The sequence below is a fragment of the Amphiprion ocellaris genome, chromosome 8 (assembly GCF_022539595.1).
Source record: "Amphiprion ocellaris isolate individual 3 ecotype Okinawa chromosome 8, ASM2253959v1, whole genome shotgun sequence".
NCBI lineage: Eukaryota > Metazoa > Chordata > Actinopteri > Pomacentridae > Amphiprion > Amphiprion ocellaris.
Window position 1 is genome coordinate 24,818,655 of NC_072773.1, and position 12,007 is coordinate 24,830,661.

Sequence of the window (12,007 nt, forward strand, 5' to 3'; positions counted from 1 at the left end):
TAGACAGCTGGGCGGATAGGTGAGTAAGTGGTGGAATGTAAGCAGTCTGGGCATTATAGGAATGTAGAGGTTTTGATCTGTTGATCTGTTTCTCTTCCATCCTAATCCATTATATCTCAAGGATTATATATCAACATTTATGTAGAGGAGTTTGGTTCTTGTTGAGTCATACATTTCAAAAATTTCATACAATTAGCATGTCTGTTTGTCAGCTAAAAACCTAATTGCACCACAATCAGCTCTAAGCCACAACATCATTTCATGCTTGACTGCTAATGAAATCTTGTGAGTGATTTGAATGATTGAGCAACACATCGTGTTCAAGATCATCAGCTATTTATCTGATCACCGATGCAGTCGGCAGTGAATGGAATCTGATTGAAACACCAATTATGATCATTGTGAGCCTTCCAGTCAATTTACACAGTTCAATGATGTCATTTAGCTCTTAGCTCCAATGTGATTGCATTGCCAGACACACACACGGGCACATACATAAACATGCGCAGGCAAACACTCAAAATGAATTTAGGAGCACGTCTGGCCGACATCAAAGGATAGATATGTTTTTACTTTTCTCTGAGTGCTCCTCGAAATCAGTTCTGGAATCGGAACAGCAGAGAGACATGATTTTGGAAGTGTTTGGATGGTTTTTATACAAATCAGGAGGCTGTCTGATGATTTATTGTCTGCCATGGTGCCGTTGAACAGGAAAACAGATGCTTTGGGAAGCTTGTGAGGCTTTTAAATGACTGAAAGCTGATGGATGCATTAGAAATATGTCGTAGTATGTCCAGGATCTGCATATTTACATACTCAGTGCTTTAAGCAATGTGTGTGCTCCATGGTTATTTGATTCTTGAAATTTATCATATGCACTTGAAGAGAAGCAAAGGTGAATATGTCAGATAGGTGATTTAAGACATGCTGAAACTCATCTTTGAAGTGCCACATTTTCCTGACCTGTAGTTCACCGCAGGACTTTCTCTGCGTGACTTGAGACAGGTGTGAGTCTTCCACTGCCTCAAATAGATTACTGCCCCACCCCAACCCCCCGCCCCCTGACCCACCAACATCTCTCAACCAGAAAAAGCTGGTCTGTTACATCCCGGTGCCTTTGAATAACCCAGCCACCCTCCCGACTCGCAGCCGTGACAAACACGTCTGACCTCAGTCGTCCTGAATGACATCACTGCCACATGTCTGCCCCCAGGCCTGGTGGGCATCTGAGGGAGCAGCATGTAGTATTGTTTCTAACCAGCGGGTGGCGACGTCACTCTGAGAGCCCACTGTGGACTGGCTTCCACCATGCAAGAGGCTCTGTCACGTCTGTTTTGTCATTCTGGCTGTGGTGTTGAGCTCCTGTGGTCATCATGACCGCCATGAGTATTTATACCCACTGTGGCCTTTCTCACTTTTACAGTCACGGCTGCTCTGAGCACAAAACCGCTGGAGACACTGTCTGAGTCTTGCACTGTTTTCCAACTGACCTTGAAAATTTTAGGGTCGTTGGAAAACGTTGCACATCGATGTGCCACAAAGGAGCAGATAATGAGATGTAATCAGCAGGGCATTCAGTGGCCATTCTGTAGCATTAATGTGTATTCTTTGTCTTGTTCTTCACAGCATTGTCTCCCTCCCAGTGTTTACCAGAGCGTGTCACCTCACATGGGTCTATTTTTAGCAGGGGAGAACTGTGCTGTAGTATGTTTCTGCTTTGGGGTGGGGCTACAGTGAAGAGCTTCATAGAAATATGGGAACTGGTAATGGAGTGTGCTGAAAGGAAAATATTGTAAATGGACAAACAGGGCTCGCTTCTAATAATGGTAACAGTACACAATACATGACCTCTATTTGTATATTGTAGACTGCAGGAGAGATGGATAGCATATGCATGCAATCAGGAGGAGAACAGCTTTGAAATGCTGTATTTGCCATGGTTCGGTGAAATGGATTTTTTTAATTGGAGTATTTTATGGACGACTTGTTTGGCATTAATCCAAATGGTGTCATTTTATTTATGCAATTTCTCTGCCCACTCAGCCAGGAACAGGTCACTAAATGACCGAATTCTTATTTTAGTTCAATTTAGAGGCTCCACCTGACTTGCGTATGTCTTTGGAATGTGAGAGGAAACCAGAGGACACCCACGCAAACACAAAGAGAACAAGCAAAACCTCCACCCAGAAAAGACTGAGGGAAAAAACTTAATCCTTTTTTCTGTGTGCATGAGCTACGAAGGTGTTACTTTAATACTCAGCGATATGGCTGGGTAGCATTTAAATTTGATGTTAGAGGCCTGACAGAACTGGGGTTTGAATGCGAATGCACCAATGAAACTGAATCAGTTCAGTGAATTTGTGGTTAAAGTCACTCCGGAAACACAATCATGTCTGTCCAAATGTGCTGCTACAGTCAGGTGTCGGTCATCTTACACTAAAAAAAAAGGAGTTTTCAACTGTTTTTTTTTGTTTGTTTCCCTGTTTTGTTAAATTATAGATATCTGGGAAAACCATAGAATTGTTTATTTTATCTTATTTTTGCAATATTTTTACTAATAGTATTTTTCTTTTACAATGTGTGACTGTAAATATAGTATTCCATGTTTTTTTAAACATATTTTTTGTGGCACCCTTACTGCCAAATTGTTACTTTTTAATTGTGTAGCTTAGCATCAAACTGCATGCACAGGAAACAGCTGATGAACCTCTTTCTACAGCTAGAAAAAAATCATCACATCTACATTTTCTTCTCTAAACGCAGGTGTAAAAATTGTATTTATTTATGGTTTTAGATTGATTTTAGAGCGTTTCTTAGATGAGCAAAGTCACCTCCTGCCTACTGGTTTCCACCTGAATCCCCTCTTCATGCTAATCTTAGCTATTGCTTGACAAGAAAGTGAATAAACATATTTCCCAAAATGTAAATCAGGAAGCTAGCAGTTATGCATTTCGTATCAAGCGTTGGACTCTTTTTAGTTTGCAATGAAAAAATATTGCAGGGTCAAATACACAGTCATATCCGTGGGTAAAGGATATATCAAGGGTGCCAACATTTTGCTGATATTTTGATGTCGTAAAACTGAAAAAGCACCTCCTACGGTTCGGCCTTCAGGCTCCATACTTCTAGATAAATAGTTTCTTTCCAGACTGGAATTACTACTACTTACTCTGGCGATGTGTAAACAGGAGAAAAGCGAAAAGCTTCTCATACATCACTTGCCACTGATGATCTTTGATCATTCCCATAGGATCCCACAGGCAACACATCTGCTCCAGCTTTGCTGCCAGGATGTGATGAGCACAGGCAGCAGCATATCCTTTAATTACTCTGATTTCAACTCTATTTATACATCTGTTGCCAGATCCTTCTTATGCACAAAAATTCTTTGTTCTTAAGAATGTAAAGAAAAAAAACCTTTCTTTTTCCCCCTCCCTTCTCAAAGTCCTCTGTGCTCACAAGCCTATCCTGGGCCACTACATCTCATTTAGTATGCTGTTATATCAAACTATGACATCAGCTAGTTCTAATTGTTTCCAGACCAGCCAAGGGCTGAGTTTTCATTTTATTTTCCGTTTCTTAGCACAGGTCTCAGTCGCTCAGCATCCAGAAAAAGCAGATAATGAGAAACGATGCATGATGTCATGTAGACAGGACACGCTTCTCCAAAATCTTGTGACCAAGTTTCCAGGAAGTTATCACTTTCCCCCGCCATTTCCTTTGCTGTCTTTTCCTCTGCCCTGTCTTTTTTTTCTTTGCAATGGGAAAGTCCAAGTTTTTTTTACTTCCCCTGATAATATTCAGGTACAACATGTGTGGGAATGCACCTGATAGAGGCGTTTGTGTGTAGCTGACCTGTAGATGCCTCTTTGGCCTTGTCCCAAGTGTAATGTGTTTAAATTTTCTTACCCTAAAACAAGAAGGAAGAGGAAAAGAGGGGAGGGCACTGAAGCTGAAAGGAGGGGGTGATAGAGTAGGAGCTGAAATGCAGAGAGGACCATATGTATGGAGTTGAAGAAATGGCATTTTATGAGCAGAGAGTGGGCCTCTGCTTGGAATTCTCAATGACATCATTCTGGAGCGGAGTGCTGAGCAGCCAGGCCTCAGGAGATGGAGTGGGCCTTCACCAGACGGGACGACTAGACTGGATTGTAACACTAGAGGAGGAAGAGAGAGACATGGAGGCAGGCAGACGGAGAGAATTACACAGAGTGAGTTTGTGAACAGCTCAGCTTTACCTGGAATTCATCGAAACAGATCTTTTCAGTAGAACTTTCCTCGATGCTCAAACCGAAGCCGCCCCAGAGCCTCATGCTGAAACAATCATGACAGACTTGAGGCTTCAAAGCATCACATGCTTGCCTTCAAAATGAGGCCATGATCTTACATCATATCTCATGCACATACAAATAAACCCGCCGTTCCCTGTGGTCCGCCGGCAAAACAAAGCCTGCACCGGGGCAAATATCTAATATCGTGCACATTTCTAAACTGCCACCATGTGAGCCTGTTGGAAGGAATGCTGCAAGCTAACGAGGATGCCGCTTTTATTAAACGGGGGGTCTTAAATGGGTTTTGTTCAGACGGGGTGGAGGGATTGCGTGATAGGCGAGATCTGTAAGTTGAGTCAAGTATCCACAGCTCCACGAGGCATCAGCAGCTGTAGCCACCAGAGTACAGGGCCAAGGTCTCAAACTGAAATAGATCGGTTGGCTGGTTACTGTCTGTCTGGCTTTCTGCACATAATCATTCTGCCTGAGTCACACATTGCAAGTAAATCTGTGCATATCCCCTGCTGTGATCCATGACAAATGCTAAGATATGCTTACTTTTTGTGCTTTTAGTAACTCATGCTTTTGTTTTGTCTCTCATCCCGTGTCTTTCATTGGAAGTCTCGGATGAAAACAGTCCTGGGAAGGTGATCATTTCAGGGGTTCAGGCCTGTAATTAGAAGAATTCAGCATCTCCCTCTAGAGACTGCTGTGTGTGTGTGTGTGTGTGTGTGTGTGTGGATGATTGGTGTCTCTGTAAACTGGCTCCATGTGGGAGCCATTCTCCTCTGTTTCCTGTGCCTGTTGTCATTAGATAGAAAATACCTTTGACTTGGGGGCAGTTTACTCCAACCCCCTGCTCTCAGAGGGGTGATTAGTCTCTGGTCTGTCTCAACAATGCTGTGAAGTCCAGAGACAAGACACTGTCAGTTTGGGGTTTGTTTGGAACTGGGAGGAGATCCTGGTGAGCTTTGCACTGCTGGTGGTGTTGTATGTGGTGTAACATTATCCACCAAATTAAACAATGCTGATTTGAAGGACAATAGAAATAGAAAGGCTACGTGGGAACAGCTTCTATTCTGGTGTGATTTTCTGCAGCAGAAACACAGAATCCTCTCAGTTTTTTTTTCTTAGCGCACATCTTAACAGTCGCTTCTCTGCCCTGAAAGGTTCTATTAATAGAGGTGCTCTCTTTTTTCCCACATCTTCTACCTGGTAAGTTCTTTTTCTTTTGTGTAAAAAGCGCTAACAAAAGGTTCTTGACATTCAAACACTCCCAAACCCTGTTTCCATTCAACCACTATCTCTCTGTCTTTTTTTTTTTTTTTGCCAGCGTCTCCTCACACTCATTCCTGTTTTTCTACTATACCTTGATGCACCTAACTGGATTAAGCTCCCTCCCTGCTCTCTGGTGTTTTACCACCTTGCTTAATCTGTCACTCCCGGCCCTCACCATCTCAAGTCCTCCCTCTCATGTTTTCTCTGATAACATCCCTGAAAAACTTGATTTCTCTTCTCTTCTGTGTCACCCTTCTCCCTGGTCATTAGCATGTCCCTTTTTTCCTTCTTTGCATGGTTAGTGTTCATCTTCTTCTCTCTGTTCCTGCCCGGCTACAGAGCCAGCACACTTTTCACACCCACTTCCCTGCACCCCGCCCCCCTTCCATACGGCTCATGGTCTGGCAGAAACTCACACTCCCCCCCCGTCTCCCAGCCTCCACCCGCCTTATACTCCTACCAGCCCGGCTCAGCGAGGACAGAGTGGAAGGAAGAGAAAAAGAAGGAGCTTCATTTGTCTGTCAGAGATTACAGACTGCCGCTTAGTGCTGACCATGTACGCCTACCATCCATAAGAAGCCGCTGTAGAACGGCAACGAAATGGGACCTTCTGCAAGAAGCAGGGAGCTCCACGCTGTAGCTGATGGCAGTTTTGAGATGCGTCTTTCTGTGAGAGAAGCCTTTTGGGCCGTAACGGGGTCTGGCGAGGGGACCTGCTAATGTTTGGAGTACATCGCCCGCTTAAGTGCAGGCCAGCATGTGGTGTTTACAGTGTAACTCAGAGAAGACCCAGTCGCTGCTGGAACTGGAGCTGAATGGCTGGTAAGAGTAATGGGCGAGTGTCAAATGTTGGTTTTACTGTGTTTTGTCACTGAATGAGGACACACCGGTGCATGTGCATTTGTGAAACGAGCAAGGATCCCACACTGCACCGAAGCACTTATTTTGTGTTTTTCACATAACCCACAGCAGAAGATGAACATAGTAACGTAAAGCTTTAAGATCGTGCATTTTAAAGTGCAGGCTCTCCGTCCGGTTTTGCCTCCGTTACAATAGAAAACAGACCACGTCCCCTCTGTGAGTCACTGTATGCCTGAGCTATTATAGTATGTTTAGTCTTACTGTACAGAATCCATCTGTGAGCAGGGTTGTCCCCCCCCTGCTCGGTTGAAGGGCATTCCTGTGGTGTGTCGTGGCCCTCCCACTTAGTGGCTGTGACTGTGTGCTTTTTTTTTATTCATAGCTGGATCTTCAAGGGCAGGTGCTGAGCCTCCCGTGGAGGATGGCTCAATTATTCATTATGGAAAAGATAATGACAGTGGCTCTGTTGTTGTTGTTGTTGTTGTTGTTGTATGAATCTTGACAGGAGGGAGGAGGAGGAGGGACGCCTTGATCAGACATAATGAGGCCCAGCAGTTAACAAGGGAATAGTATTGAGTTCTGAACTATGTGGATGGCATCTACAAACTGTCAGCCCACTCATTACATTTGCAGCGGAGTACGTTTTAACCGGCCTCACCTGTTCTGGGCTCATGAAGCTTTTGTTTCATATCACTGTGGATGATCTAACGCTCAGTGTGACTCGATGATTGCTGGTAACAATCACAGCAATAATCAGAAGGCTTTATGTAATGAAAATCTGTTGTCTTATTCATCAAAGTATTACAGCTGCCAATTATTCTCAGTAGGTTGTGACTGGACTTTGATATCTTTGTGCTTGCACATTGCTATGTAAAGTAGGGCTGCAACTAATGATTAATCTGTTGAATATTTTCCACATTAATTGATTATTTTCTTTATAAAGTGTCAGAAAATGGTGGAAAATATTAATCAGCGCTTCCCAAAGCCTAAGATGATGTCCTCCAGTGTGTTGTTTTGTCCACAACCCAGAGAAAGTCAGTTTACTGTCATAGAGGACCAAAAAACCAAGAAAATATTCAAATTTAAGTACATGTTTTACTTTATACTTCTAAAAAAATGCCCAAACCAATTCATCTATAATCAGAATAGTAGTTTGTAAGTCATTTTATAATTGAAAACTATGAATCATTGCAGCTCTAATTTAAAGTGACTTTTTACATGCAGATGGCAATCAGTCATTGCTGACTGTCATTCAGCAGTCAGTTGTACATGCAGGTACATTCAGGTATTCAAAGCTGTTACTTTCTGGCGAGACAGATGCCAAATGATAGTCTGCGATTTGTAAAAGCATCGATGTCCTGAAACTATCAAACTAAACTACACAACTCGCAGTAGCTATCAACCAGGAGTCTTATGAGACTCCAGTCGACTGTATACTGTCTGCTGCAAACTCTCAGGAGTGAAGCTGTCAGTCTGCTGGCCAGAGCGGCTTTCTAGTTTGCAGCTGTGTCCAACTCTAAATCCCCGACTTGCTCCTCGCTGTCTTTTTATAGCAGTTGCCAAATCATTCATTAGTGCGGTTATTAGTACCGAAATGACGGCTACACCTGAGTGTTTACCGGCAAGTTCACCTTTTTAATGCTGGGGCATCATTAATGTGTTACTGTGTGGTCTCCCAGCCCTCTACCTGAAAAATCTATTCCCTCACATCTGTGGGCTGAGATGTGGTGTGTGCGTCAGTGTTTATGAGCTCTCTGAGTCACTTTGAAAGGAGAGAAAACATCTGCTTTTGTTGTGCTTGGAGCACATGTTGTTACTGCATGTGGAGTGAGCAGTGAGATAAGGAAGAGCTGTTTGACTGTAAAGAAAGGGTCAGTTCACTGCCCGTGTTTACATACACACATCAAAAAAAAAAAAAAACTGACTCCTATAAACAGTAAAGTTAAAACATGGAATTTAATTATGCGTTTGCACATGTTGCATCAGTTTTATTTCTTGTATTTGATCTTTAACCCTCACATGAAGCTTGAAAACTACTGTAAATTAAAAGATCCAACAATCTTAGCAGCTATGTTGATACCGCAGCTCGCTTGTGCCAGCACAACAGGGTGTAATGTGCTCTTAAGCAGCATTTATTTCAAACTCCGGCGCATGCCAGCAGTTTAAGGAACCCTCCCAGGGGGGCGACCCGATAGCCGAGAGGTTAGAGCACATAACACATGGGCACAAGGGCCTTCAAGCAGCCAGTCCCTGGTTTGGCTCAAAACTGGCCTGGATCCCCACTGCATGTCATTTCCCCGCTCTTTTTCCCCACATTTCCCGTCTCCCTACATTGTTTAATAAAGGCGAAAATGCAAAAAAATGACTCCCATGAGTTGGCTAAGTAATCGGGTTGAAAAGAAATCTCCCTATGTTAACTTGATTATCCTTCATCGGATGTTATGTTTACATACATATTTTCCAAATCAGAAGACTTGCACAAGTGAGCTGGAACCAGATTGCTGCAGCGCATGGAAACACATTGCTTGTGGAAAGAGTTTTCTATACACCCTTGGAGTTCACAATTGAATTATGCTTCAGTTTGGTTTGTAGACTTCCCTGTGACTTGGTTTGGGAGTTACGCTAACTCCACTCTGCAGCTCTCTGTTCGTCTGTAGCCCCAGCCTGTACTTCATTAGCCTTCTTCTATTCCCAGAACTCCTGTAGATGTGACTCCTCTTTTCCGGGATGGAGGAATGTTTCTCCCTCAGGTCCGACCGATGGAATGGGTTGAGGCCTGGGCAGGGGCCTGGGCCTGTTTGTTCAGGATGTGTCGGGAGGGAAGGAGGGAGGAAAAGGGAGATTGTCGAGCCCCCACCCCCAACCCCAACCCCAACCCCAACCCCTCCAAATCCCCCGGATCCCGTGGCTGAAAATCACTGCCAGCCACGCTGACGTGCTCACCAATGCCTACATCCGAACTAACGGGGGACTGCTGGTGGATAAAAAGCCAGACGGAGCGACAGTCGGTGCTAACAATGTTAGATCATATTTCAAGGGCTGCACAGTCTTTATTAGGAAGTGGTCGTGGGACGGACATTGCTGCTTCCTCTGTCACCTTTCAACAGTGTTTGCACAATCCTCATACATTATGGATTAATCATGTTATTATAAAGGATTACATGCATGTGAGAGTTCTGCCTGTACCATTTAGAGTCATGTCTTCTATAGATTAATATCACATAACTTCGAGCTTCTTCCCCTTTTCCCTCCAACATCCATTGCAGCTTAAAATATCAGCTCTTAAAATGCTGCTCTCTCTTCCTTTCCCCCCCTTTTTCCCCTCCATCATGGACGACTGACCTCACTCTGTAGAGTATTCAATCACAAGTACAGCAGCACTTATTCTCCCTCTTTTTCTTTCCACGGACCCGCCATCGCACGCTGTGTGGATATGTGGTTGGTAGAGAGTGAAGCAGAAAATAGCAAAATGGACAATGGGTGCTGGTTCACAGGTCCCACTGGGGGAGAACAAAACAGTAGTGTAGTTATAGTTTTGACTTGTGCCTTGAATGTTTTCAGAGTTGATGGGTAAAATAGCAAACTCCCAGAGGAGCGCTGCTGCAGCTATTAAAAGCAGCATGCGGTTAGTGTTTACAGTTGTTTAAATTAAACTCAACTGCTATTCCAACAGTGACATTGTCTTATTACAGAGATATTAATTTATTCTGATTCGTAAATAATTACACAAGCAATTAACCAAAACAATGGAAAGGCAATTACTCCCCACAAATTAGTACAGAATAAGTTAGCATTTGCTTATTATTCCTAAAGAGGAAGTACAGCTGAGGCATCATTAGATTTGCAGAATATTTGACAAATTCAAAGATGACCTGACGATGGTGCTAGGTGAAAAGTAAAGGCTTCCTCTTTTGAAGGCATGAATGTGTGCACAAAATTTCAAGGCAATCTGCCCAAAAGTGAACTCACTGAGCGACAAATGGACAATGCTACGAGCATGGCTATAAATGTTTCTACACAGTTAACACGTATGTTGTTTTTTTCTTCATATTTGTTCGCTGTGGTTTCTTGAACATGTACCAATTTCCATGAATCCATGAATTTGCACCTAAAATTGAATTACAAGGTCTTTTTTTCCATGTACATTCCTCTCAAGTCATGCTTGTTTAACATAAGTGTGCTGTTATACCCAAATGATTGCTTTCATCATGACTTCATCCAGCTCAGAGTTCAAACTTCCAGTGAAGAAACTACTAAACAAACAAACAAACAAAAAAACACTACCAGCTGTATTCTGGTGCTGTGACAGCATGCAAGGTGTGACTTTTAACTCCAGGGATGGCGGCTTTGCAGTTTGTCATGGCAGATGGTGCTGGAGATTTATCCCAGTGGCGTTTATGCAATGAGCTATGATTTTCATTGTGTTCTTCTAGATCTGGTGTTGCTCCAGCAGTATGAAGGCCTTCTCCTCTGGTGCTGTTGCTGTGCGCTAGTCTGCACTTAAACATTGTGTGTATTTACTACCCTCAGAGAGTGAGTAAGCATTTAGTTACCATGAAGATTTTTGTGTCACGGTGGCCTCGGCTGACCTTGAATCGGTCATCATCCACTCGGTGGGCCGTTTGATCCGCAAGACTCCACTCTGCTGCAGCATTTGGAGGAAATGAACAGGTGTGCTACTACTAGGACATGATATTATTTCCATTTGCATCCAAGCACCATCTTAGCTGTTGGAATCGGACAGAGTATTCTGCAGCTGATTCTCACAATAATTGGTGGCAGTTTGGCAGCCACATCAGACCAGCATGTTTTAATATTCCACACTCAGATGTTTAGTTGAAAAGCAATAGCGCCTTGTTCTGGGAAAACGATTTTTCTCAGAAGCATTTCTGTGGATCTTGAAAACTGAATCCTCTGAAGTCTTTACAAAGAGGCAAAGTGGTTTATATATGAGTCACTTGTAATCAGTTACTTTAACCTTTGGAACTCTATTTATTTGGTTGTACAATTTACACAGCATTTTCACGTTTTATTGCACTTTCCCAGTTAGTTAGGAATGTGCAGACAGGAAGAGTCAAGTTATGGGCTGTGAATTACAGTCAGATGTAATCCCCTCAACTACAAGCAATTTTGAGGTGTTTTTTGCTCGTGTCACAATTTATGTCACTGCTGGCCTGTTTTTACTGCAATATAAAGTCTTGCACATCTATGGAAACAGCGCAACCATGGCTGGAGGTAGAGAACACTCAAAAATGTCTATCATGTTGAATAGCATAAAATCATAAAAAAGAAAGAGCAAGAGCTGAATATCTTTGACAGTTATTATTGCACAAATTGAGAAGACAAACTGGAATCAACATGAATAACATTTTTCCATGTGTCACCAAGTCGTACAAATATTGGAAATAAGATGGTGGCTCTGCATGCTATACATACATAATATAGGTTTCCTTGTTAAATTTTTATTATGTGTCCTGCTCTGTGTAAGCACAGCCTGCAGTTCAGTCGAAAAGTCCCGGAATTTTTGTCACTTAGCTCTTAGTCACCAGTAAAATAATCACCATTGTGGTGAGGAGGGTGGAATTTTTAGTTTTTTT

At 42.9% G+C, this 12,007-nt stretch overlaps 1 protein-coding gene across 7 annotated transcripts in view; it reads left to right on the forward strand.

Moving 5' to 3' along the window:
• LOC111588708 (IQ motif and SEC7 domain-containing protein 1-like) overlaps positions 1-12,007 on the forward strand; it is a 95,283-nt gene that overhangs the window by 65,723 nt on the left and 17,553 nt on the right. Inside the window, exon 1 of one of the 7 annotated variants that reach the window (XM_023299218.3) lies at positions 6,002-6,371. The exons of the other annotated variants lie outside the window; for them this stretch is intronic. Within the exon in view, the coding sequence (XP_023154986.1) occupies positions 6,307-6,371 (65 nt within the window). The 5' untranslated portion in view covers positions 6,002-6,306. Of the gene's footprint in view, positions 1-6,001; positions 6,372-12,007 lie in introns of those variants that run through there. 7 annotated transcript variants of the gene reach the window in all.